The following is a 27,604-nucleotide window of genomic DNA, read 5'->3' on the forward strand; positions in this document are numbered from 1 at the left end:
GAGTGAACCAGGGGATGGAAAACTATCTCCTCTCTGTAATCCTGCCTTTCCAATAAAAATAAATGAGTTTTTAAAAAGAAAAACAAAATATCCAACTTGAGTCTGATATAAAATCTGCTAGCTGGCATTGAGCTTAAAAAAAAAAGAAAAAGAATAATATCAGTTATGAATTAACATGCAGACACATGTTAATGAAGCAGACACATCAGAATTTTTTAATACAGCATAGAGAGGTTAATCTGAAGATTGAAAACTGAGGAATAATGAAGTGATTTCCCTTCCGCAACTTCAACCCCAGTGTCCTCCAGGTAGGCCCATGATACAAAGACCACACGATCTCCAAGGTAAGAGCTCCCTCACCCTCAAGCTGAATTCCTTAAGACAGTGAACACTTCTTGTAGAGCCTGTTTGGGGGAATGAAAAAGAGAAACAAGGCAGCTGGCATAGGGGAAGAACTGTGGAAGAAGGATTGAGAAATGTAGTGAAGAATTCTACTAATGTGACTGTTGCGTAAGTGGACCTCATGCAGCTAAAATCAAAGAATAACTTTATTCTTTTCCCCAATTGCTTGTTCAAATGTACCATCTATATGAACCATTGTTTTCTTCACAGTTGGTGAAATTTTGAACAGATTCCATGCCTCTCTGGCTTCTCTCAAGTAATAAGATGACTTTGGCTGAAGCAGTTCTGGGCTAAGCTGAAGCTAGGGGCCTGAAATTCCGTCCAGGTCTCCCGTGCAAGAGCCAGCAACTCAAGAACTTGAGCTATCATCCACTGCCTCCCCAGGTGTGTACTAGCAGAAAGACAGAACATCAACCACACACTCTGATGTGGGATATGGGGGTTCAAAGTGGCAATTCAACATGCCACTTGGCATGGTGCCACATGCCAACCCCTCTGATTATTTTTAGTTATAAAAATATTGTCAGGGCCCAGCACAATAGCATAGTGGTTAAAGTCCTTGCCTTGAACGCGCTGGGATCCCATATGGGCGCCAGTTCTAATCCCAGCAGCCCTGCTTCCCATGCAGCTGCCTGTGGCCTGGGGAGCAGTAGAGGATGGCTCAAAGCCTTGGGTTCCTGCACCCACATGAGAGACCTGGAAGAGTCCTGGCTCCTGGCTTCGGATTGGCTCAGCTTCAGCCATTGCGGCTGCTTGGGGAATGAATCATTGGACAGAAGATCTTCCTCTCTGTCTTTCCTTCTCTCTGTATATCCGCCTTTCCAATAAAAATAAATAAATCTTTAAAAAAAATATTGTTGGGCCCGGCGGCATGGCCTAGCGGCTAAAGTCCTCGCCTTGAAAGCCCCGGGATCCCATTTGGGCGCTGGTTCTGATCCCAGCAGCTCCACTTCCCATCCAGCTCCCTGCTTGTGGCCTGGAAAAGCAGTCGAGGATGGCCCAAAGCATTGGGACCCTGCACCCGCGTGGGAGACCTGGAAGAGGTTCCTGGTTCCCGGCATCGGAGCGGTGCGCACCTGCCCGTTGCAGTCACTTGGGGAGTGAAACATCAGATGGAAGATCTTCCTCTCTGTCTCTCCTCCTCTCTCTATATATCCGGCTTTCCAATAATAATAAATCTTTAAAAAAAATATTGTCAATTCTGTGTGTGCTTATATTGTCAATTGAGTTAAACATTTTTTAAACTCTTCCAACTTTTTTTCAAATATTTATTTTTATCAGAAAGGCAGATTTTTTTTAACAAAGATTTATTTTGCTTTTATTGGAAAGTTAGACTTACAGGGAGAAGGAGAGACAAAGAGAAAGCTCTTCCATACACTGATTTACTCCCCAAGTGGCTAAAACAGCTAGAGCTGAGCTGATCCAAAGTCAGTACCCAGGACCTGCCTCCAGATCTCCCACACGGGCACAGGGTCCCAAGGCTTTGGGCCATCCTTTACTGTTTTTCCAGGCCACAGGAGGGAGCTGTACCCATGTGGGTACAGGGGCCTAAGCACTTGGACTATCTCTATTGCTTTTCCAGGCCATAAACAGGGAGCTAGACAGCAAGTGAAGAGGCCATAATATGAACCAATGTCCACATAGAATGCTGGCACTTGCAGGTAGAGGATTAGTCAGTTAAGCCACAGTACCCGCCCTTTTAAATTTTCTAAAGACAATTGGCCACCATTCCTGCCCTGGCGGCTGCTCACTGGGTCGGGTTGGTGGTGGAAAGCCTGTAAGGGCCTGTGGATGTGGATTTGGTGGTGGGGAGGGCTAAGAGAATAGCATCGATGGGCATGTGGGGTCCTGGGAGCTTACCTCTAGGCAGGTGGAGTGAACCTGGGGATTTCCCCCTATGCTTGGTCCTGGGTGAGCTGAGGAGAAGGGGAGGAGGGAGAAGGTGAGGAGAGGTGAGGGAGGGGCAACATGCTGCACTGCTGTGTTGGTGGGCCAGCCCTATGGAACCTCAGTGGGCCTGGATCCTGGGTTTGTGGAGGGTTAAGGCACCAGGTCAGAACATGTGCCAGGATCTTGGGACCCTGGTGAGTGGGGAGAGCTTTGCTTCAACACACTACCTGCTGGGCTTCCAAAGGCTGGGCTGAAGAACCCATGCATTCCCAAGCACAAGGATTGTGGATTGAATAGGGAAAGGAGCAAGGGACTATGGAGTAGGGAGGACCACCCTGGGAGTATTTTTCAGGTGAGGAAGGACTCCTGAGAGACTCTCAATGACAAGGCCACTGTACTTGCCGGTAAGCAAGGGAAGTGACACTTGGTGTTTTGGAGGGGAGAGACAGGAAGATCTTTATGGGTTAGACCGATGCACCAGCCCACAGGGGAGACCTGAGCTGGACTTGCTAGCATGGATCATTGTTGACTACCACATGCTAGCCCACATGAAAACTAGGGCTGGGGGCCTGACTGGCAAGGCTAGATCCCAGCACCTGACAGTGAGTGTCAGAACAAGGGGTAGTTCACATTAGGCTGAGCCATAATACTAACCAGCATGCAAGAGAACCATGTCCAGGGGACATGGGAGAGATATACTGTGGGAGATATGTGGGCCTAGCCCTGTGGAATTACAAGTCCTGCTGGTTAGCTTAAAAGTTGGGGTGGTGATTGGCCAAGCTAGGCATGACCATGGAACCTGCCAACATTCCCGGGTACTGGGGATGGGAATAGGCTAGGCAGGTCCAGGCTGCAGCACCTGCATACACACCCTAAAACAGGATGTGTGGCAGGCTGGCCTGCAACATCCACCAACCCATACAAAGGCTGGGACAGAGCCGACAGGCTACACATGAGATATGGGTCTGGGAGTAGGCCTGGCAGGGGAACTTGGGAAACTATTCTGGGTGGGACACAGCTCCCAGTGGTGAGCATGTGGTCCAGCCCTGGGAGTTGAGCAGACTGGGCAAGCTAGCTCCATCTGCTGGCAAGTGTGTGAGCTGGTTTTGGAAGCAGGTGGACTGGACATGGCCGAGCAAATCTTAGCTCACTGGCGAATGCAGAAACCAGGCCGGAGTGCAGGTTATGCTGGGATAAGCCATCACACTTACTGGTTTACATGAGCCAGAGATGAGAGCAGACCTAGCAGAGCCAGGTTCCAGCACCCGCCAATGAGAGTTGGGACTAGGGGCAGGTTGGTCAGGTCAGGCTACAGCATCCAAAGGCAAAGGACAAGACAGGTGGGGGGCTATGCCAAGCTGGGTCAGAGATCTGTGGCTGGGAACAGGCCTGGTTGGGGAGCTAAAGAGACACCCTGGCTGGGTTGTGATTTCCATTGATGAGCACCAGGCCTGGAGTGGGGCCTGCTGTCTGGTGTGGACATGGTTGCAGTATCCATCAGCATGAATGAGGACTGGGACTGTGATGCACCAGACTGGGCTAGACTCCACCACTGACTGGTGATCATGAGAACCACGGTTGGTGAAAGATGAGTGGATGATCGTGAGAACCATGGTGGGTGAAAGAACCTGCTGAGCCATGAGTGAGCTGTGCCTGGCTGTGGACCAGGCTAAGCTAGGCTGTAACACCCAATAGCAACAAGAATGGGTGAGAACCAGTTAGGAAAGGCCACTGTTACTGCTAGGACAGGAGGTGGGCTAAGTAGGGTTGGACCATAGACCCAGCAGTGGGAGTCAGATCTGGCACTGGGAAAGGTTCTGATGTAGGCACTTAGGGAACTCTTCTGTTGGGACACAGTCCCTGCAGATGAGGGCAAGAACTAAGACAGGGAGCAGCCCAGATCAGGCCAGGTAACGGTACCCACCAGCATGCATTTGGCACAGATCGGGGGCGAGCCAGGTTAGGCCAGTTTGTATCACCTGCTGGCAAATGTGAGTGTCAGAATGGAGTGTGGATCAGTCCGGGTTGGGTCGCAATACCAGCTAGTCCACATGAGGGCCAAGGTTGGGGGTTGGTTGTGCTGAACTAGCCTCAACCAGCTTGAGCTGGAATTGGGGGCAGGCCAGGCCTAGCCAGGCTACAACACCCACTGACAAATGCTGAGATGAGGCAGGCCATGCCAGACTGGGCCGCAGAGCAAAACCAGCACACATAAGACTCGGGCTGGGGGCAAACCCAGTAGGCAGCCTGCGGGGGGCTCCCCTATTGGGCCACTGCTCCCACTCGTGAGAGTGAGAGCTGGGATTGGGGGCAGAATAAACTGGACAGGGCTACAACACCTGGTGGCCTACATGTAAGCTGGATCAGAGGGAAACCAGGCTAGGTTGACTGTACCTTCTGGTGCATGCATAAGCCAAAGTGCATGTGGGTTGGTTGGACTTCACCGCAGCATCAGTGGGGGCAAATTCTGTCAAGCTAAACAGCAGAACCACCTGAAAATTGCAAGATCTGGGAGTAGGAGTCGGCCTAATAGGGAAACAGTGGGTAACTTCTTCTTGAGTTGCCACTCCCCTGGTGAGTATGAGAACTAGGAGTAGGAGCAGACATGGCTAGACAGATGGTAGCACACGCCACCATCAGTGAGGACTGGATAGTGGGGCTGGTTGGGTTGAACTAGACTTCAATTTCCACTGACATGCATGAGAGCTGATGGGATGTGGGACAGACTGGAACAGTCTGCAGTACATACTGGTAAGCATGGGAACTAGCGCAGGGGGCGGGCCTGATGGCAGTTAGTGCAGGTCGCTATAACTAGACCGTAGCTCCCACTGGTTTGTGTGAGGGCAGACTGCGTGGTGGGCAGGATCGGGCTGGATTCCAACACCCATTGGCTTGTGTAGAAGACAGGGCTGGAGACAGAACTGACCCAGCAACTGCAACTAACATGCGTAGGCTGATTTGGGCGACAGACCCTGTACTGGCAAGCACACACAAGAATCAGGTCTGGGAATGCTTCGGATGAGATTTCTTTGGTGATTCCCTCCCAACCGGACTGCCAGACTCAAAACTCCCACCATGGAGAGAATTACAGATTCCATGGTCTGACCGTGGAGTGCATGTGTCAGAATTGAGCCTCCTCAGTAACTTAGAGCCGTGGATGGAATATCCAGGTGCACAAGCAGGATGTGGCAGTACATTGGAGTCTGCAGAGGACAGCTGGTAGCATAACAGAAGATGGAGGATAAAGCAAATTTATCAACTACCCCAATCAAGCATTGGTAGTGAATATCTGGGCAATCGGAGACTCTAAGGTGGACTATGTCAACCAGTGGATTCTGGAGAGATTTCATCGTGATCGGAGCAGTGGGTTGACAGCAATTCAGAAATATTGAATTATCAAAACCACTTGAGCAGAACCCTTGGAGCATGCCCCACATTGGAGACACTGGGATGGTGTTGGGAAGCTGTTCTCCATCCCAGGGTACAGAGGCACTTGAGAGGCTGGGTGTGGCTTCTCCCCTTCTTTCCCACCTTCCTACAGATGTAGGGGGAAAAAAAAGAGAATATGGAAATAATGGTCCCACCATCCTGTATCCTTGGCCCTTATCACCCTAATTAATTATGTAAAAATTATCACACATAAAAATAATTATCATTGAAAAAGAAAAAAAGATTGACAGGAAAGACAAAAAAAAAAAAAAACCAGCAACAATAAGTGGTTCTTCCAAGGCTGAGATTTTAGTATTTTTCATTCCATTCAATAAAAACTAAAAAAAAAGAAAAAGGTCCAGCACAGTAGCCTAGTGGCTAAAATCCTGGCCTTGAAAGCTCTGGGATCCCATCCAGATGCTGGTTCAAACCCTGGCAGTCCTGCTTCCCATCCAGGTCCTTCCTTATGGACTGGGAAAGCAGTCGAGGACAGTCCAAAGCTTTGGGACACTGCACCCATGTGGGAGAGCCCAAAGAGGCTACTGGCTCCGAGCTTTGGATTGGCACAACTCCAGCCATTGTGGCCACATGGGGAGTAAATCAGCAGACAGAAAATCTTCCTCTCTGTTTCTCCTCCTCTCTGTATATCTGACTTTGCAATAAAATCTTAAAAAAATAACTAAAATGGGAGCTATAAATGCATGACAAATATAACTTTGTGCTAATTGTTAAATTTTGCTAATTGTTAAATTTTGAAAGGAAATTGTTAAATTTCCCATATATAAATAAATACTTATTTATTTATATATGGGAAATGAATCAACAGAAGGACAAAAGATCTTCCTCTCTCTTGTACTCACGTCATTTTTTTTTTTTGTTGTTAAATCTCAAGGAGGTGTCTACATAGACGGCCCTAATCAACCAAAGCCATCATTGGAGGTCCTGCTCCTCTTACCAGCTTCCACAGACTGTAGGAAGACCAGGCATCAGGGTCTTCATGTGTACCTGTACACGAGATTTTCTCCTATTCTCCCTGATTTTAACCATTTTCCATTCTCTGGCCTGAATACATTCAACAAAAGCAAATGCATGGGCCCAGCGCAATAGCCTGGTCTTAGCCGTGCACCCACCAGGATACCATATGGGCTCTGATTCTAATCCCAGTAGCCCCGCTTCCGATCCAGCTCCCTGCTTGTGGCCTGGGAAAGCAGCCGAGGACGGCACAAAGCTTTGGGACCCTGTACCCACATGGGAGACCCAGAAGAGGCTTCAGATCAGCGCAGCTCCAACTCTTGCAGCTGTTTGGGAAACGAATCATTGGAGAGATCCAACTCCTTGCTAATGTGCCTGGAAAGAAGTAGAGCTTGGCCCTACATCCACAAGGGAGACCCACTTGAAGCTCCTGGCTCTGGGCTTTGGCCTGGCATCACTGTGGGCATTGTGGCAATTGGGGACATGACCAGTGGGGGGAAGATCTATCTCCCTCCCTCTGAAAACTCAGGCTTTCAAATAAATAAATAAATCTCTGTCTCTCCTCCTCTCTGTATATCTCACTTTCCAATAAAAACATTTTATTTCCATTGTGCACTTTCTAGTCCAAGAGCCAGCCGACCTGAGACTCAAGGAGGGCTGATGTGTCAGTGGGCGCCTGACCGCTGAAGAAAAGTGTCCCAGTTGCAGCAGTCAGGCAAGGAGGAGCTCCCACCTACTCAGCCTCTTGAATCTCCTCAGGTCTTCCACTGATTGGATCAGGCACATCCACGTGGGGCTGGGCCACCTGCCTCACTCAGTCTATGGATTCAAATGTTGATCTCAGGCAAACAATCCTTACAGACACACCCAGGGCAATGTTGGACCAAGTCTCTAAGCACCTTTGGCTCAGCTGAGAAACAAAATTAACCTTCACACTACAACAAAATACCCAGGGATGTGAATGAAGTCCTTCTAGAAAAAAGCTTTAGGTGGCACACCAACTTTGAAGCTGGCCAATTAACAAACTTGAGAAGGTTAAAGGGATTGCTTATGGGCTAGATACTGGACTGAGGGACATGGACTATGAGAAACAAGCACAGTATCCAAGGTGCTTGGGACCATGCCCCACCCCCAACCCCATAAGAGACCAGGAGAAGCTCCTGGGTCCTGGATTCAGACGGTCCAGTTCTGCCTGTTGTGGGTATTTGGTAGTGAGCAAGCACATGGAGGATCTCATCCGGTAAATCTCTCAAATAAATAAATAAATAAATAACTGTTTTAAATCCTTCACCAGAACGTCATTTCAGTAATAGCAACTTTTGGCTACTAAGAGAGCTGTTCAGCTAAGACAACTGTTCCAATGTTCTATATTTCCCGTTGAGGGGATGAAGTGTCTCGGGGACTAACAGGCAAGGTGTGGCGTCTTCCCATCACGATCTTGTACAAACGGAAGCTGTGCCTTTCACAAGGCTTCACGACGTTCAACACCTTCAGCTCACTGGAAAGCCCTATCACTCATGAACCACTCCGGTTTGAAATGCTATGAAGATAACCTATAAAACTGTGTCACATAATACAATGTAATTAATAAAAAAAATGCTATGAAGATAAACCGAGAAAGACATTCTGTCCTTAACTTGAGCTAAAATCTGTTCTATGCCGCCCCCGCTAAAACCTGAAAGAAAACCACAGGGAAGCCCAAATTCAGACTTTAGTACACTTGGGAGCAGCAGAAGCTCAAGAAAGACAGACCTCACTGGGGCTGCAGTGCCCAGCAGCCCGGCTCTTACCCGCTGCTCACATCCTCCAGCCCCACCTGCAGGCAAGCCCCGCCCCTTGTCCCCTCAGCCAATGGCGCGCTCCTCGGCGAGGAGAGGCCCGCCCCCTGGGTCCAGCCCTTCACCACCCCAGGCGGGGGTCAGTCTCCTCCCTCCCCCAGCCGCCCGGGACGCGCACGCGCACTCTGCGCTCCCCGCGCTCCCGGCCGGGGAAGAGTGAGGTTTGCTGGCGGCCGTCGCTGTATCCCGGCCGGGGAGCCCGGAGGAAGCGAGAGAGCCCCCGGCCCCAGCCCGCTGCTGTCCGGCCCCTCGCCGCCGCCGCCTCGGAGCCGCAGCGGGCCGGCCTGCAGTGCGAGCGGGGGGCGCGGCGGCGGCGGCTGGGGAGCGGCTGTGGGCTCGGCGCGGAGCGCGCGGGCGTCCCCGTGAGTTCCTCCCACGTCGCCCGGGGCTCGCTGCCGCCCCCGCCGGCGCCGAGAGTCCGGCCTGGGCCCGGCTCCCTTCCGGGCCCCCCGGCGGCGGCGGCGGCGGCTGCGGCGGCGGAGCCCACCGCCCGGGCCCCGATGAGTAACTCCCGGAACAACCGGGTGATGGTGGAAGGCGTCGGGGCCCGGGTAGTGCGTGGGCCGGACTGGAAGTGGGGGAAGCAGGACGGCGGCGAGGGCCATGTGGGCACGGTGCGGAGCTTCGAGAGCCCGGAGGAAGTGGTGGTGGTGTGGGACAACGGCACGGCCGCCAACTACCGCTGCTCCGGGGCCTATGACCTGCGCATCCTGGACAGCGCGCCCACCGGTAAGCCGCGGCCACCTGGCCTGGGCCTGTGGCGCCGGGGAGCAGGGGGCGGCCGGGGCAGGCCGGGGGGCAGCGCCTCCGCGCCAGAGCCGGACTGGAGCGAGAGAGAGGGCAAGGGCCAAAGGGAGTTGGAGGTTCAGTGCCGACAAACAAAAAGTTGCAGAGAAAGGCCCCCTCCCGGCCCCTGTCCCAAGGGAGGTGACCGGAATGCTTTCAAGCCAGGGAGACACAAAGCATCGGGAAGACTAGCGATGCAGATGCGGCCCCTCCCCCTCTCTGGGGATGGGGTCTGTCCAAAAAACCACTGGAATCAGTGAGCCAGCAAGTGGTAACTGTGAAGGGGCGTTGGCCTTGCCATATGGTGCTTAGCTGCCGAGGGGCCCAGGTACTCAGATCTGTGGAGGTTTTCCTGTTTGTGCTGCCCCTGACACAGACTGACTTGAGCTCAGTACGCGCGTGGTGCTTAGCCTGTGCAATGATTTTAGCCCCAAGTCCTTTAATTGTATATATTTAGTATCTGTAGAGGAAAGAGGTCTGAGCTCTTGAGCCATTTCCCTGTGTTCCTTTTTCCAAGTGGAAGGCAAGCATAGAGCCCGCCTTCTAAATCTTTTGGTTAAGTTTTCAGTGTGATCATGTCAAAATGCTGTCCATTCCACCGGGACTGAATCCGTGGCTCATGTAGGCCAAGACCCAACGATGGCCTATCTGGTGGTTCATTTCCTAAATGTTGGCAACAGAGCCAGCCTAGAACTCAGTGCAATTTGGGTCCCGTCTGAGTAAGGCTGAAGCAGTTGCAGGAATATGTGAGGGCTGGGTCTACAGCCAGTCCTTACCGGGTAGGGTCCAGCACCTTCTGGCATTTAGGAGTCAGGATGGATATAGAACAGGCTCAACTAGGCTACAGCAACTGCAGCAGTCTCAGAGCTGGGTCTAGGGGTGAGTCTGGCTGGGCTAGGCTGCAGAACCCATCAGTGAGAGCTAGAATGGATGCTAGAGAAAGTTCTTCCGTCTGATGGTTCACTCCCCAAGTGGCTGTAATGGTTGGAGCTCAGTTCATCTAAAGCCAACCAGAAAACAAAAGAAAAAAAAGTTGACGATGACAAAAAAAAAATCAGTAACTCCCGGTTCAAAGGTGACTGCTACCTTTCACTCAATGCCCCAGTCTTTAAGTAAAACTTAGAAAAACAGAATGAATTTTAGCCCCTATTCCATGAGGATTTGAGTTTCTGCAGCACCATAAAGAAATTAAATAACTTATAGGAAAATTGCACATCATGGACTCAAGAGTAAAGTAACAAAATAAATATTTGGTGTATATGAAGTGAAAAGGTGTACAATCGAACTCTCACATCTGCACTCAAACTGTAAGTAAAAAAATTAGTCTAATCATGTGAGAACTGTCTAAAGAAATGCTTAGGTTTCACACATATGAAAATACTAAAATTAACGCGATACAGTCAATAGGCAACTCTATCCAACACTTAACGTTTATTAAAAAGCGACAAACAAAAAAAAACCTGTACAAAAAATACGCAGAATCAGCCGTCACTGTGAAACAGTAATCACGAGAGCCATTATCGCCTGGGACCCCCTCTTCCTCGGCCACGGCCACGGCCTCTGCCTCTTCCTCTGCCTCGGCCTCTTCCTGCAACTGAGAGCAAAGCCACGCCAGTCAGCCCTTTCACAGGCACCGTTTATCTACACACCCGCTCTCCCCCGAGACCTTCAGCAGCATTACAGGAAAAGAACGCCCTTTGTTTTTCTCCAATTTATTAGACATCACCCCCCAGTGCAACACATCATTATGGTGACTTAGGCAAAGTTCGTTCTTTCTCTTTTTGAAGATTTACTCATTTTTATTGGAAAGGTGGATTTACAGAGGGAGAGACGAAGATCTTTCACTGCTGATCATCCCCCAAGTGGCCTCAAGAGCCAGAACTGAGTCTAACCAAAGCCACGAGCTTCTTTACCATGCCTCAAGGAGACAGGACATGGACCAGCATCCAAATGGGATTCCAGCGTTTGAAGGGGAGGATCAGCCAACGGAGCCACTGTGCCGGGCCGTAGTTTTTCCTTACATAATAATTGCTTCATTTAAAGGTTTCTGTTCAGAAATGTTTTGAGTTTGTTTTTTTTAAAAGTGCTTTTCCAGGCCCGGCACAGTGGCCTAGTGGCTAGTAGAGTCCTCGCGTTGAAAGCATCAGGATTCCATGAGCACTGGTTCTAATCCCGACAGCCCCGCTTCCCATTGAGCTCCCTGCTTATGGCCTGGAAAAGCAGTAGAGGATGGGCCAAAGCTTTAGGATTCTGTACCCACATGGGAGACCCGGAAGAAGCTCCTGGAGCCTGGCTTCAGATTGGCCCAGCACTGTTTGTTCTTCCCGCTTGCTGAGTGAATCAGCTGATGGAAGATCTTCCTCTCTATCTGCTCTCCTCTATTTCTGATTTTCCAATTAAATAAATCTTTAGAAATAATAAAATACATATGAACACATGGCAGGTATAGGAAAATTTAAACATCAAAATCTGTATTGTTGCACAGCGTTGTTACTTTAATAAATTATAGTGTAATTTACTCATAAAACCATTTACAATCCCTCCAACTTACCAGCTTCTCTTTTCTTAGATTTCACCTTGGGTTCAACATCCACAAGTAATGTGTCCAGAGGTAAGCTATCTGGCAGAATAAAATATCGAATGTTATTTCCTCGGATGCTCAGTGTTTCCAGCTGTACGGGCTCTCTGTTCTTCAGGGTCATTTTTACAGCTTTAAGATGTGTATTCATGCTGACATCGACACCTGAGGAGAAAAAGAGTTACCAGTATAAAAAGTAAAGCAAATAATCTCTGAAGCCACAGTAGGTACTCTGGTACAAATGAGAACCATTTCCTTTTCACAGATTAGCACATATGCAATGAGTAAATGGAGGAATAATGTCAGCCCAAGTCTGCCTTCTTTCATTCCTATAGAGTACTCAGTATATAGACACTTAAGATACTCCTGCTTCTTCCCTTCAAGAGGGGAAAGAAAGCACTAAATTCTAAAGTAAAACATTTCAAATACATTTTAGAAGAGTTAACATTCAAGGAAGAGGGCCCGACATGGTAGCTCAGCAGCTAAAGTCCTCGCCTTGCATGCACCAGGATGCCATTTCAGCACCAGTTCTAATCCCAGCAGCCCCGTTTCCCATCCAGCTGCCTGCTTGTGGCCTGGGAAAGCAGTCCAGGATGGCCCAGTGCCTTGGGACCCTGCACCCATGTAGGAGACCCGGAATAGACTCCGGGCTCCTGGCTTTGGATTGGCTCAGCTCCAGCCCTTGTGGCTGATTGTGGAGTGAATCATTGGACGGAAGATCTTCCTCTGTTTCTCCTCCTCTCTGTATATCTGGATTTGCAACAGAAATAAAAATAAAATCTTAAAAAAAAATTCAAGGAAGAGAAACATACACAAGCAAAGGCAATAAAGCAAGAAAGCAGGATAACTTAGATAATTCAGTTTGGTGGTAGTCTAAGTAAAGTGAGGCTTAAGTAAAAAGTCAAATAATCCCGAGAAAAAAGTAGTGACATTATGCCTGGATCAGCCTTAGGGCAACAGCAGGTGGTTCAGACGCTGCCGGGCCTCTGTGCAGCCAGCCGTGCCAGGTCAGCGCTAGTTCTGCGGCCAGCAACCACAGTCCTCGGCCTTCTCTGCTGCTGCTGCTCTGGGTTCCCCCAAATGAATCGCCAGGAGTTGAATGTAGATGCAAACACACAGAGCACTTTATTCGAGCTAGCCAGGGTCCCAAAAGTGAAGATCCTGAGCCACAAAATTGCAGGGTTTTTATTCAAACAGCCAATCAGAGGATTAGTTTTGTAACACTTCATTCACATAGGATCTTATCTCTAAAACTTTGGTCAGTTTCAAAGCAAATTGATGGGCTAATTCAAGTGGTGGGCAATGGTTAAGGGAGCATACTATTGGTTAACTATTCAACCTCTGAGGTATACTATTGGCCAACTATTTTTTTAAAGATTTATTTATTTATTTTTTAACGCAAAGTCAGATATACAGAGAGGAAGACTTTCCGTTTACTGATTCACTCCCCATGTGACCACAATGGTCGGAGCTGCCGCAATCTGAAGTCAGGATCCAGGAACTTCAGGGTCTCCTACATGGGTGCAGGGTCCCAAGGCTTTGGGGCCATCCTCGATTGCTTTCCCAGGCCACAAGCAGCAAGATGGATGGGAACCGATGCCCATATGGGATTAAGCTGCGTTCAAGGCAAGGACTCCAGCTGCCCCTGGGCCCACTTCTGGTCAAGTATGGATGCTTCTCTTACAACCTTCATCTTACATTGAGTGGGAGTTGCTATGGGGATACACTTTGAGCAAACGTTATCTAAAGGGCACACCAGGGGTCTTCGTCTAGAGGAATGCTCTGTCAGTGTGACTGGACAAATGTCTCGTAGGCTGTCACGCTTGTAAGTTCAATTTCTTAGCTAAGCAAGCAAAACAGAAATTACAAAAGCTGAACATATTGCAGTTATCAATGAGCAATGGGAAATGACTAGGATTCTGGTTCTTACGTTCCTTAGTGATCTGCACTATAATTAAAACAGAAGTGAGTTCCATGTAACAGATGAAGAATAAAGCTGCCTCATCTCCATACCTGTGATAGTTCCATGGACCTGTGTTCCATTCTTCAATTCAATGGTTACAGTTTCATGACTCAGTTTCATCAAAAATCTATAAAGACAATTAGAATAAAATTTCAATTTTTGGCACCTTTAACATTTTAAAATCATGTTAAGTTGAAAGTAAAATCTTTACTTGTTGAAAATCTGCATCAATTTCTATTCACCATACACATATAACATCATTTTCCCTGAATTATGCCTTGGCATTTATGAAGAAATTTAGTAACATTAGCATCAATTATCATTTGAAAATTTCTGATTCTCAAAACCTCCTAAAACCTTCATTATACATATTAACCTCAAATGTATACCAAGATCCCAGACTCATAAGCCATTAAAAAGCAATCAAGAACTGGGTGCAGTTTTCACCTGGCGGCTCAGAGCTCTGTATCCCGTGGCAGAGAGCTGGATTTGAGTCCTCCCACTGCTTGGGATCCAGCTTCCTGCTAGCATAGCCCTTACAAAGCCCCAGGTGAGCGTCTGGTGACCAGACCCCTGCCAGCCCCGAGGAGATGTGCATTAGCTCCTGCAGCTGCTGTAGGCACGGGGGAGTGAACTAGGTGATGGGAGTGCCCCTTCAAAAAACAAAAACAACTTGTCACTGCTAAAGATTACATTCTTCTGGTAGGTGTTTATTTCTGTTGCAAATCCAGATATACAGAGAGGAGGAGAAACAGAGGAAGATCTTCCGTCCAATGATTCACTCCACAATCAGCCACAAGGGCTGGAGCTGAGCCAATCCAAAGCCAGGAGCCCGGAGTCTATTCCGGGTCTCCTACATGGGTGCAGGGTCCCAAGGCACTGGGCCATCCTGGACTGCTTTCCCAGGCCACAAGCAGGCCCCAACCACTGCAGCCACTTGGGAAGTGAACTAGCACAGGGAAGATCTGTCTGTCTCTCCTCCTCTCTGAAAACCTGCCTTTCCAATAAAAACAAATGACTGGAGCTGGGACCAATGGCAAAGCTGGGAACTAGGAATTCAGTCCAGGAATCCATGGGTGACAAGAACTCAAATCACTGAGCCATTTCTGCTCAATGGTCTGGATTAGCAGGACACTAGCACCATGTATGGTGCCACACAGCAAATCCAGGCACTCTGATATGAAACTTAAGAAGCATCTTAACCATTAGGTGAAAAGTACTGTCTGTAAAGAAAGCCTAGGGTGGGGCTCGGCAGTGTGGCCTAGTGGCTGAGGTCCTCGCCTTGGTCCCATATGGCCGCTGGTTCTAATCCCGGTAGCTCCACTTCCTCTCTGTCTCTCCTTCTCTCAGTATATCTGACTTTGTAATAAAAATAAAATAAATCTTATTAAAAAAAAAAAAAAAAGAAAGCCTAGGGTGAACATTCAAAAAGGTGGATTTTAAATAAAGTACAAATTCTAAGAAGGCAAATTAGGTTGCTATAATAGTATAAACTACACCAAGCAAAAAATAAGGAACAATAAACTGATCAATGAAATAGAATAAAGAACCCAGAAATAGATTTGCATCTACATGTCTGACTTTCCACAATCATGTTAAAAGGGTTCAGGGGAAAAGGTAAATTTTCCACAGATGATGCTGGCATAATTGGAAATTCACAGAAAAAATGAATTTGGACCCCTAACAGCATTTACCAAAACTCAAGACTCATCATATCCTAAATACACAAAATTTTATTTGAAAAAAATAGAATATCTTCACGATCTGAATGTAGAGGTTTTTTTTTTTTTGACAGTACAAAGAAAATGCTCACAAATTAAGACTTCCTCAAAACTGCTCATTAAGAGACACTACTGGGATCACTGTGACACAGAGGGTTAAGCTGCTGCCTACAGTGACAACATACCAAGCGGGGACTGGTTTGCGTCCTGGCTGCTGCACTTCCCATACAGCCCCCTGCTAATGAGCCCAAGAAAACAACAGATGCGGGCCAAGTGCTTGGGCCCCTGTAATCCACAAAGTAGTCCTAGATGGAGTTCCTGGCCCCTAGCTTTAGCCTGACTCAGTTTGTTTGAGAAATGAACTAGGAAATGGAAGATCTCTCTCTATGCCTCTCAAATAAACCTAAATAAATATATCTTAAAAAGAGAGCAAAAGAGGAGGGAGGGAAATAAATTAGTATAAAACAAAAAATAAAATACCAATTGGTATAAAATATATCTTGACACAGGGCTGGTATCCAGGAAATACAGAATTCTTATAATTCAGTAATAAAAAGCTCAAAATAAACAACAGCTTTGAATATGCATTTCACAACAGAGTTACAAATACCCAATGAGCATTAGTCATTAGACAAATACAAACTAAAACTCTCAAGGAACCATTACTGCACATCTACGGACAGCAACAAAATCTGGCAAGGATTTTGTGAAGTTCTAACATATTCCTAGTAAGAAGTATAAAAGGGTAGAAAGCTGGCTGGACATTTCTTACGGAGTTACACCCTACTACCCAGCATTAAAAAAAATTTTTTTTCCAGCATTTAAAATTTTTTAAAAACTATGGGGGGCGGAGAACAGGTCAGCTGGCCCCACACCAGCTATTATGGCACTCGGGGAATGTGCCATAACATTTGCCACAATGTGGGTGAACCTCCCCTAAGTGTGTTAAGTAAAGAAATGTTACACAAAGACATATGGTAGGATGCCAAACAAGAAACTGCAGGACAGGCAAAACTGCAGTGGAAACAACTGGTTGCCTTGATACAGAGAAGTTGATCTGGAAGGGCTTGGTACTTATCAGGACAGGGGTTTGGATCATACCAGTGTAGAATTTTTCCACTCTCAGAAAATGTACACTGAATTTCAGTTTAAAACAGTGTCCAAGCCAGTGCTGGTAACTGGCACGGAAGGGAGGGGGAGGGTCATCTCTGCCTACCTGAGACAACGGACCAAACAGACGATTATACTTCGATAATTCCTCCACTACGTAAATCCTTTCAGTCACCAAATATTCAAATAACATGGTAACCTTCAGCAACCAAAAGCACACTATTCCAATTCAAAACCCAAAGAGAACTGCACAGACAACAGACCTATCGAGCCTGTGATTTCTGAGGTGTCAGAAATGTCAGGAGAGGAAAAAAGGCTCATCGCCCAGGTTTTGGTTTAAGGCAACAGCAACGATGACAAAAAGGCCACCAGTGGAAACAGAAAGATACTGAACATACAAACCAAACTATTTGCTAAGAGATGTTTGTGTCCAGGTTGAACTTAAGACACAGAATGAGATTCAGTACAGCCATTAAAAATTACAGAAAATGTATTATGACGCGGTATTTTCAAATGAGACAAAATGAATCTAACCGAATTAATAAAAGATTTAAGGTTCAAGACAGCAAGTCAAAGTTATAATTCAAATCAAAGTGATTATTAAAGGTTAACATTCAGTGTCTTACCTATAAATGCACGCACAAAGATTAACTACATATTATTTCAAACACACTAGATGGTAAGCACCTGACTTCAGTAATAAATACAAAGTGGCAAGGGAGGAATTCTGTCTTAAATTCTAAAAATCCCACTACCAGCACACGGCAGGTACAACAGGTGCCCAAGTAGGGGCCAACAGCGACAGCCCCCGACTCATGAGGAGGGAAAAGCGGCCAGGCAATCCCCATTGATGGTTTAACGCGGAGAAGCCGCCGCCGCGGGGGTGCAGGCTGTGTCCACACAAAAACACCCACACCCCGGCTACGAACGGCGAGCAACACCAGCCACAGTGCAGAGGGAGATGCCCTCTGCCCCGCCAAAGAGGCCAGAGCTTCGAAACCACAGTGTACGGATTAGACTTCCCCTCTGATGAACACTTTTTTTTGTAACTCCAAGTAGGCTTCCCTTCCACCCAAGATAAACCCCGGCGGCCACGCGCACAAAGAGAACGGGTCGGCAAAGGAACTAGGCCACCTGCAAACCCCCCTACCCCCAGACGGCAGGTGGCAAGAAGAGCCTCCCGGAAGGCACGCGGGGCCCCGCGACCAGCCAGGCCCCCGGGAGCAGCCATGATGGGCGCGCGGCGGGCACCGCAGGCCGTTAGCAGGCCGCGCGCACGCGGCTTTCCCGCCGTCGGCCGTCCGGGCAACACGGCGGCCCACCCCGGCGCCCGCCCGCCCTTCCCGGCCGCCATCGCACTCCGTCAGCGCCTCACCTCACGAGCTTCATCCTGGCGGCCTAACTGCCCCTTTTCTGGTCGGTAATGCAGAGGACGTGCCAAGCCCGGACCGACCAGGGCCGATGAATGGCCGGAAAAGCCTACCGCAGGAGCTCCGGACGTAGAGAGCACGCAGAGCGCCGCGAACGTACGGCGGAAATGCCGCGGCCTTGCTGGGCCGGCCTGCTTTCCGGCCGGGGCGGGAAGAGTGCGACAGCGGCCCCGGGCGGCGGGAGGTATGCAATGCCACGGACGAGGGAGGGACTAGGACGGCAGGTCTGAGGAAATGTCCTGAGGGAGGGCGATTTGAAAAGTTCAACCCGATTGTAAGTCATCAGCGCGCTTCGGTACAGCAGGACGCGATAACTAAACCGCAAAGGATTTTACGACTCTAGTCCAACAGCAAGAACTCTTAGAATTACCAGGATATCTAATAAAGTTCTGTTTCCAGGACACACTTTTCTGTTCAACTGAGCATCTATCGCATCAACATTGAACAGATACTTCACTCCCAGGCCAAGCACTCCCGACCGGCCTAGCTGTTCTGTTCAGGCCTCTGCACCCATCATCACACGTGGTCCGGGTGTTTGAATGCCTTCAGCTGTGCCCTTTCTTAACACTGTTTTTTCCTTAGGAATATTGTCTCCTTCAGTATAAATCATCTCCAAAACTGTTTTTTTCATTTGTAAATTTAGTTTGAGTGTCATCAAATTTTAGTGTGTATTGGACAGACCTGAGGCGATTTTAAGAAGAAAATTCTGTTGTGGAGATTCTTACATTTGTAAGAAGCCTTTAGTTGAAGAAACCCCAAGTCCATGAATCACAGTTGGATTAGCAAAGCTATAAGGCACATTTGTGTGCTGCCTTCACAATATCTACTCTCTTCCTAAAAGTTCTCAGTAATTTTTAATTATTAATTTTCATTGGGAAGGCAGATAAATTTTAATTTAAGAGCCACATTCTGGCCTCCTTTCAAAATAATGGTAGGTTAATTAATATTATCAAGTGTCTGGGAGTTTTCAAAATATTTAAAAGGCAGAGAGAGAGAGAGAAATGGCAGAACAGGAAGGGGAAAAAGCAAGAACCACAGGTGAACAGTGAATGAGAGAAAGAGACAGGTTCTGTATCCGAAAGGTCTACACCCCAAAGGCCCTCAAAAGCCAGGGCTGAGCCAGCCGAAGCTGGGGGGCAGGAAGCAAGCCACTTGAACCATCCAAGAAAACTGGAATCCAGAATGTACCTACGGTTTGAAGATTGGTTTTCTTTTTTCTTCTTTTTGTAAACTGCATTGTAAGGTTGGTTCTGGTTCTGTGGCAATTCCCAATGTCTCCAGGTGTTACTCAACAACAGAGCAATTGTATGCAAAGGCCTGATCAGTTCAGTTCAGCTGTGGACAAGTAATAGAATTTGTTCATTAACATAAAGGGTAGAGTCATCTTCCTGAGGTCCACACACATAAGAATACTGAGAAATTGGGGCTGGAACCCAGATGTTTGCATTATCGTCTAGTGCTTTTTCCCAGGCCACAAGCAGGGAGCAAGATTGGAAGTAGAGTACCAGGGATGTGAAATTGGCCCCCATATGAGATAGTGGCAATCCTAACCCAGGCTTGGTCATTGTGATGATATGGGGAGGGAAGCAGTGGATGGAAGGTCTCTTTCTCTGTCTCTATGACTCTGACTTTCAAATACATCTTTTGTTTTTTTTAAAGTACTTTCTGCAGTTTGTAATCAGCAAGTAAGACAAATCTTTAAAGCAAGTCTAGCTTATATTCATGGTTTTGAGTTTAGCAATAGAATTTTAAGTAGGAGTGTGCAATTCTTGTTGTGGGGTGGGGAACAATGTTTTGCTATGTAGAGCACCACAGTGTGCCATCTTGGATACCAAGTTGCACCCCTTGTCTGCATCATAGTGTGTGTATATGTTTGTTTCTAGTGTGAGGACTTGCAAAATTGAACCAGAGCTCAGCAGCACTTGGTCTCTCAGGAATGAGGCCTGTGCTTGTCATTGGAGTCAGTCAGCCATGAGCCTATACATTCGTTGCTAAGTTGTCAGGAGAGCCCGCTAGAGAATGAAGCTGGTACGGAGAAAAGCTGTGCACTGCACAGCACCGCAGTGACAACATCATCCAGGCAGTGGGTTTCAGAATGCCCCGCTGCTTCCTCAGCTCCCAGCTATGGTGGCCATGAAGTCCGCTTTCAAAAAGTGACTTGTGTAAGTTTTAGCTGGTTTTGAGTTATTTTTGAGCTTAAAAGGAACTAATATTTTGTTTGGATTGCCAAGTATTATTTTTCAAAGTTTCATGTCTTTCTATGTAGATATTAGTTAAGGAAACATTGGTTTGTTAGTCCCAGAACCCTTCTGAATTAAAACAAACAAACAAACAAACAAACTTTTGAGGATTTATTTCACTCTTACTGGGAAAGCAGATTTATAGAGAGGAGAGACAGAAAAACCTTTTTTTAAGATTTATTTTTATTGCAAAGTCAGATATATACACAGAGGAGGAGAGACAGAAAGAAATATCTTCCATCCAATGATTCACTCCCCAAATGACCGCAACGGTAGGTGCTGCGCCGATCCAAAACGAGGAGCCCAGATCCTCCAGGTCTCCCACATGGTGCAGGGCGCGGCTTTGGGCTGTCCTGTGCCCATATTGGATCCTGGTGCATTCAAGGCGAGGACTTTAGTGACTAGGCCACAGCGCCGGTCCCCCCCCAAAACATTCCATGTTCTGGCTCACCCCTCAAATGGCTGCAACAGCTGGAGCTGAGCCAATCAGGAGCCAGGAGTCAGGAGCTTTCTCTGAGTTTCCCAAGAGGCTACAGGGTCTCAAGGCTTTGGGCCATCCTCTAATTGCTTCCTTAGGCTATTAGCAGGGAGCTATAAGGGAAATGGAGTAACTGGGACACGAATCAGTGCCCATTTGGGATGTTGGTACTTACACGTGGAGAATTAGCCAATTGAGCCATCGCATTGGCCCCCCAAAATTAAGATTTTTCTTCTTTATAATTTTGATCTAAATCAACTAGTTCAATAATGGTAGTCCTCTCTTTAACCATTATTTGCAAAATCCAAGCTATACTATTTCTTAATAAATAGGCAGATTCCTGTCTCATGAAATTAAATTTTTTTCCAGATTAATTTTTACTTGAAAGGCAGAGTTTCACAGAGAGGGAGAGACAGAGAGGCATTCCTGTATGACTTCTTTTTAAATTTTTTTTTTATTAATTGCATTGCATTATATGACACAGTTTTATAGGTACTGGGATTCCCTTTTTAAATTTTTAAAAAATTTTAAAATTAAAAAAATTATTATTATAATACTGTTCCATAGGCTCTGGGATTTCTCCTTCTCCCCTACAGTAATACAGTCCTTCATAAACAGTCCAGGCCCATCATTTCACTGAAGGGGCTGTATAGTCCCTGTATGACTTCTTATGCTCCGACATTCTAAGGATTGAGGGTACCGATACAACCCTAGCCTGGAGCAGCCCACTCACCTGCTGGAGACCTGCTTCCTGAGAGTGGAAGCTCACAAACACCCACTGTATGTATTTATGCCAGCATGTGAGATAAGAAAGATGAAGTGGCTTAACCAATGAAAAGACATCATAGCAGCTTTCTGATATATATATCTATCTATATATATATATATTTTTAGTTTGAAGCCGACAGCCAGGAGCATCTTCTGGCTCTTCAGCATGGGTGCAGAATCCCAAGGCTTTGGCCCATCCATCCTCAACTATTTTCCCAAGGCCATAAGCCGGAAGCTGGATGGGAAATGGGGCAGCCCAGACGGGAACCGGCACCCGCATGGGATCCTGGCGAATGCAAGGCGAGGACTTTAGGCACTAGACTACCGAGCTGGGCCCCAGTTTTCTGTTATTCTAAAGGCGAAGGCAAACCTGGTTGAGCCCTACAGGGTAACAGTTTACTGATGACTTCCCTCCATCTCCTTCAAGTTGGAGCCATCTGGCGCAAACGCTGTTAAGCATCAATCAGGTGCTATAGGAGTGGAGGTGCGGGACACGGAACCCAACCCTTGTCAATGTGGGTGGATGGCCTCACCCATCAATACGTGCTGGAAGCCATAACTCCCCCCCCCCACACCTGCTAAAATATTTTGGAAAATGTAATCAGAAAAACATCAGGCTCGGTAGACTTAGAGCACATTTAGGTTGAATATGGCTTCACAAGCGAGAAGCAGGAAGGGGAGAACCCACACTCTGTCCATTCTGATGGCACAAGTACCAATTTATACCTCCTCACCCTTGTGCAAAGATGGGAACAGCAGCTCCTTAAGCGTGTTCAGAAGCAGCGTAGGAAGTATGAACTGCAGGGATAAAATCCTGGGTCCTATCTTGAGACTTCGCCGTAGCTAACGTTACTGGAATATCTCACAATTTCTTGCAGGCTGGTGTGTTCCGAGCACGAGGAGGTTGTGTTGCCCCTTCGTCTTTTTATTTATTTATTGTTTGGTGGGAGGAGGCCCAATTGTAAGGGTAAAGGAGAGGAAAGAGTCACTTTTCCCCCCATCGCTCCCTCATCACCCCGGCCCCTGTGGAAGATGAAAAGCATCTGGACGGCACACCACAGAGTTACTCGAAGCCCACGGGGCACTCCGTGGCTGCTCATTTGCAAGGCAAACCACCCACGCTCACGGTGGGGGAGGCCTGGTGCTTTCAAACCCCCGAGATGACTGACGACCACGGGCAGGACATGCGGCCGCCGCTAGGGGGCGCCGCCCCTCGCCGCCGGGCGCCCACCCGCGGACACGCGCACGCGAGGCCTCCCACCGCGCCTGCGCCGAGGATGGCCGCGCGGACTCGCCTTTCCCCGACGCCCGACCCGTCCGAGCCGGGGTGAAAACTGCGTGACACGCACCGAGCGTGGCGGCCATCTTCGTCTGGTGGGTACGTCAGCTGAACCGCTTCGGGCTGAAGAAGAGCGTTGCGCAAGCGCATCCAGGACGGTCCCAGGTAACTCCCATCTGACGGGCGAGGCGTCGCCGCCGTCGCCGGAAGTTTGGTGTTTGCGCCGCGGGGGAGGCGGCGGTCGCGGCAGAAGCAGCTGAGTGTCTGCCGGTACCCGGATGTGAGGCGCTCTGCTGGGCTGCAGTCGGGACAGCCCGGGCCGGGGCTGAGAGGAAGGTATGCGATGCCGGCGTCTGACGGCGGCCGCTCTCCCGGCAGACGGTTTTGTTTTTTTCTCTCTTCCCCGTCTCCCACCCTCGGGGTCGCGTTGTCCCGCACGCCTCTTCCTTCTTCCCGCGGTCCCAGCTCCTCGTGCGGCCCCCCTGGGAGGGAGGTGACCGCCGTCGCCCGTGGTGGCCGCCGACCCGCGCCCTCGCTGCCCGGGCGCCGCACGCCACCTGCCGCTGCCTGATGGGGCCGTCGGGGTTCCTCCGGAGGCCGCGCGGCCATGGCGTCTCCCCCCGGGCGGGGCGCTCCCCCCTACCCCCAGGTCTGGTCCCTCCGCCCCCGGCGTCCCTTCCCGGCCCGCGCCTCCCTCCCCTACACCCCCGGCCCCCGAGCCAGCCGTCCGGGTGGCTTCGTCGGCCGCGCCGCAGCCCGAGCCCCGAGGCCTCTGCGGTGTGTGCGGCGGGCTCGGGGCATGTCCCGGTTTTACAGACTTGAGCTGGGGTAGCTCGGGTCCAAGGTCACGGAGTAATTGGGGTTGGGAGCCGCGGGGAAAGGGAGTGGCGGTGAGGCACTGGTGTGGGTGGTGTGGTGGTGCTGCCTTGAGCGCCTTACAGCGCTGGAGAGGTGTGAGCAGCAGGACATTGGGTCCTGGCTTTTTTTGGGGGGGGGTCACTCTTTAACAGAATCTTTTATACGGGGGTTTGTTTTTTTTTGCAGAGTGGGAGAGCAGGTGCACAGTTGAGGGGACTGCCGTTGCGCCCCCTCTCCCTTCAAATGGTGCATTTGGAGTGCCTGGCGCTACAGAATTTTCCATGGGGTGGAGGAGGTGTGGCGGAGGGGAGGCGGAGAAGGAGAGGGGAAAGAGTTGCAGCGTGAAGATTTGGGAAGTCGTGTAAACCGTGTGTTCTGTAGTTTCATCTTGAAGTGGGAGTGTTTTCCGCAGGAAATAATTGCAGTGTCTAAGTAGTATTATAAAATGGCCCATTTTGTTTTCTGCAAAATGCTGCTTAAGTGGCATAACAAGCTGTGGGTGACTCCCTTCCCCCAACTTTTATTTTTTTTAACTGGGTCAAACAGGATTTCATCTGAAAGCATGCAGTTTGCGGTGAGATGTGCTGCTCCGCTTGGTGTGTGATGTTTGTCCTCTCCCGGTGGGACACCAACAAATTTTGCAACTGGGAGAAATTTTAAAATTCTCACACCTGGGAGAAGTGTTTTAACAAATGAGTTCTTTGGAAGGCTCGGATTCCGTCCTAGAGCATGTGAGGAAATGAGAAAACTAGGACTGTAGCAGGGTCATTTCCCCTTTGCGCCAGAAAGCATGCTACCTCCTAGGTCACATGAGTCTTTGGTAGCAGGGTTCTTTGAACAGAAGTTGCTGTGGTTTTAAAATGTGCTGTCATTATTCTTGGTCAATCAGTATAAAAATTCTGAGGTGAGCACATTTTTTTTTTGAAGATTTATTATTTATTTTTAGTTAACAGAGTTAGAAGACAGGCAGATCTTTCATTTACTGGTTCACTTCCCAATTGGCCACAGCAGCTGGGGCTGGCTGAGACCCAAGCCTGGAGCCAAGAGTTTCTTCTCAGGTGTCCCACGGGGGCGGGGGAGGGGGAAGCTGAAGCACTTGAGCCTTCCTCCACTGCCTTCCCAGGCCTTTAGCAGGGAGCAGAATTGAAAGTGGAGCAACTGGGACTAGAACTGGCACCCTTATGGGATGCAGTTAATGCCGATGGAGAATTATTTTAAAGGTTCACTTTTATTTGAGAGACAGAGTTACAGAAAATAGGAAAGACAGTCAGATCTTCCATCTGCTGATTCGCTGCCCAAATGGCTGCAGCAGCCATGAATGGGCCTGGTCAAAGCCAGGAGCCTGGAGCTTCTCCCAGGTCTCCCAGGTGGGTGAGTGCAGACGTCCACACACTGGGTTTGCTGCTTTCCCGGGGCATTAGTAGGGAGCTGGATCAGAAGTGGAGCAGCTGGGACTGGAACTAGTGTCCATATGTGATGCTGGTGCTTGCAGGTGGAGGAATAGCTTGTTGAGCCACAGCACTGTTCCCTAGTACTAGTAGCAGTTTTTTCAAGATTTTTGTTTTTATTGGGAAGTCAGATATAGAGAGAGGAGGAGAGAGGAAGATCTTGCACCCGCTGACTCACTCCCAAAGCAGCTGCAACTGCTGGAGCTGATCTGATCTGTATTCAGGAGCTAGGAGCTTCTTCTGGGTTTCCCATTTGGATACCAGGGTGCCAAGGCTTTGAGGCATTCTCAGCTGCTTTCACAGGCCAGACAGGGAGCTGGATGGGCAGCAGGGCCACTGGGACACGAACTGGTGCCTGTATAGGATCCCAGTGTGTGTAAGGGGAGGACTTGAGCCACTAGGGTAATGCACTGGGCTCTAAAGGGTTATTTATTTTTTATTGCAAAGTCAGATGTACAGAGAGGAGGAGAGACAGAGAGGAAGATGCGGTCTGCTGATTCACTCCCAAGAGGCCACAGCGGCCAGAACTTATCAGACCCAAAGCCAGGAGCTAGGAGCTTCTTCCAGGTCTCCCACACGCAAGGCTTTGGGCCATCCTTGACTGCTTTTCCGGGACACAAACAGGGAGCTGGATGGGAAGTGGGACTACTGGGACTTGAATGAAGTTGGAATCCTGGTGCATGCAAAGTGAGGACCTTAGCTGCTAGGCATCATGCCGGGCCCTTACTAGTAGTTTTTTAAGAAGTTGACTTAGATATTTGAAATTTACTGTTACTTTGACTCATTTGAAATTTTGTTGTGGCGATAAGTTTCTGGATGAAATTTTTATACCAAAACAGAAATAGATAATACATATCAGAAGACAAATTGAAGTTTATTTAAAAGATAGGATGTTAAAGTCTGTCATTTCAGATTCACTACTTTTGGAATAGTTTTTAGCATAATCTACTCTTGAAATATACAGCTCAGTTTTGGTAGTTCATTGTAATAATAGGGTATTTTAATCTATTCATAAGCTTGTGCTTTATTTATTTTACTTACTATTTATTTTTTTACTCGTTATTTTATTTACTTATTTACTATTAAAACTTATTTATTCTTGATGTTTCACATGAATGAAATCATGTGATATTTGACCTTCTGTGACTGACCTCACTGTTTATTTTTAAAATATTTTCTTTACTTGTATTGGAAGATCAGATTACAGAGGAGTAGAAGCAGAGAGGTCCTCTATCCTCTGTTTCCCTTCTGAAGTAGGCGCAGTCCCCAGAGCATGGCTGATCGGAAGGTGACAGCCAGGAGCTTCCTTTGGTCTTCCGCATGGGTGTAGGGGCGCAGGGAGCCCAGTCATCTTCCCCTGCTCCCCCAGGTGCACTAGCAGCAAGCGGGAGCAGAAGTGGAGCAGCTGCTTCTGGAGCTGGTACCGTCTGGGATGTCAGCAGGACAGGCAGAGACGCTTCATCTGTTATGTCACAGCATCAGCGTTAGAGTAAGAGAGACAGAGGGAGGGAGAAGAGAGAGAATGAGAGAGAATCTTCATGTGCTGGGTCACTACTCACATGGCCACAATGCCAAACTGAAGCCAGGAGCCTGGACTGCAACCAGATCTCCCGTAGCGGTAGCAGTGGCCAGTTACTGGGGCTTTCTTCCATAGCTTTCATGGCACTTTAGTGGGGAACTGGACTGAAAGTGCCAGCTGAAGCTGGAACCAGCTGCTGCCCTCAGAACTCCCATGTGAGGCTGTGTTGTGTGTGGCAGCTCAACTTGCTGTGCCACAGTGCCAGCTGCACGTAACTGGCTTTTTTGGTTTAGTATAAAGGTTTTGTTTTAAATATTTATAATTTTTTAAAAGATTTATTTATTTTTATTGCGAAGTCAGATATATAGACATGAGGAGAGACAGAGAGGAAGATCTTCTGTCCGATGATTCATTCCCCAAGTTAGTGCAATGGCCAGAGCTGAGCCAGTTTGAAGCCAGGAGCCAGGAACCTTATCTAGGACTCCTATGCAGGTGCAGGGTCCCAAGGCTTTGGGCCATCCTTGACTGCTTTCCCAGGCTACAAGCAGGGAGCTGGAGTGGCCAGGATTAGAACCGGCGTCCGTATGGGATCCCGGGGCATGTGCAAGGCTAGGACTTTAGCTGCTAGGCTACTGCGCCATGCCTTATAATTTTTTTAGAAAGTTAAGAAAAATTGTTTTAATAATGATTGCATGGGTGATCAGCGTAGGAAGGATTGAGGTTTAGGGAAAACTGGGTGTGGTCATCACTTCCAAATTTGCTATTTCTTATTGTTCCTGGGGGAAGGGGAGATACAAAAGGGGAAACCACTCGTGGCTTTCCACACGTCCCAGTACCCAGGGATGAGGAACCGCCACCTCATATCAACCCAGTCTCCATGTGTACGTATTCCGAG

At 48.4% G+C, this 27,604-nt stretch overlaps 2 protein-coding genes across 5 annotated transcripts in view; one reads left to right on the plus strand and one right to left on the minus strand.

The window, feature by feature from the left end:
• Nucleotides 1-10,733: 10,733 nt before the first annotated feature.
• On the minus strand, nt 10,734-18,437 carry SNRPD1 (small nuclear ribonucleoprotein D1 polypeptide). Its single transcript, XM_004579606.3, has 4 exons — nt 18,065-18,437; nt 13,909-13,985; nt 11,869-12,060; nt 10,734-10,911 (listed from the first exon to the last, which is right to left on the minus strand). The coding sequence occupies exons 1-4, from the start codon at nt 18,076-18,078 to the stop codon at nt 10,835-10,837; spliced, it is 360 nt and encodes a 119-aa protein (XP_004579663.1). The 5' UTR covers nt 18,079-18,437; the 3' UTR covers nt 10,734-10,834.
• Nucleotides 18,438-22,703: 4,266 nt separating this feature from the next.
• The window catches only part of ESCO1 (establishment of sister chromatid cohesion N-acetyltransferase 1), a 48,548-nt gene continuing 43,647 nt past the window's right edge, over nt 22,704-27,604 (plus strand). The window contains exon 1 of one of the 4 annotated variants that reach the window (XR_009247095.1): nt 22,704-23,220. The gene's annotated coding sequence lies outside the window, so the exon portion shown is untranslated. The remainder of the gene's footprint in view (nt 23,221-27,604) is intronic. The other 3 variants (XM_058677099.1, XM_058677097.1, XM_058677098.1) reach the window with 3 other exon arrangements.

Source organism: Ochotona princeps, chromosome 18, assembly GCF_030435755.1.
Source record: "Ochotona princeps isolate mOchPri1 chromosome 18, mOchPri1.hap1, whole genome shotgun sequence".
NCBI classification, from domain to species: domain Eukaryota; kingdom Metazoa; phylum Chordata; class Mammalia; order Lagomorpha; family Ochotonidae; genus Ochotona; species Ochotona princeps.

Bases quoted from the DNA above. Each gene is read 5' to 3' on its own strand.
- SNRPD1 (XM_004579606.3), bottom strand. The intron at 12,061-13,908 runs GTATGGAGATGA...TTTTCTCCTCAG, and splicing joins GGTCCATGGAACTATCACAG to GTGTCGATGTCAGCATGAAT. The intron at 10,912-11,868 runs GTAAGTTGGAGG...CTTTGCTCTCAG, and splicing joins ATCTAAGAAAAGAGAAGCTG to TTGCAGGAAGAGGCCGAGGC.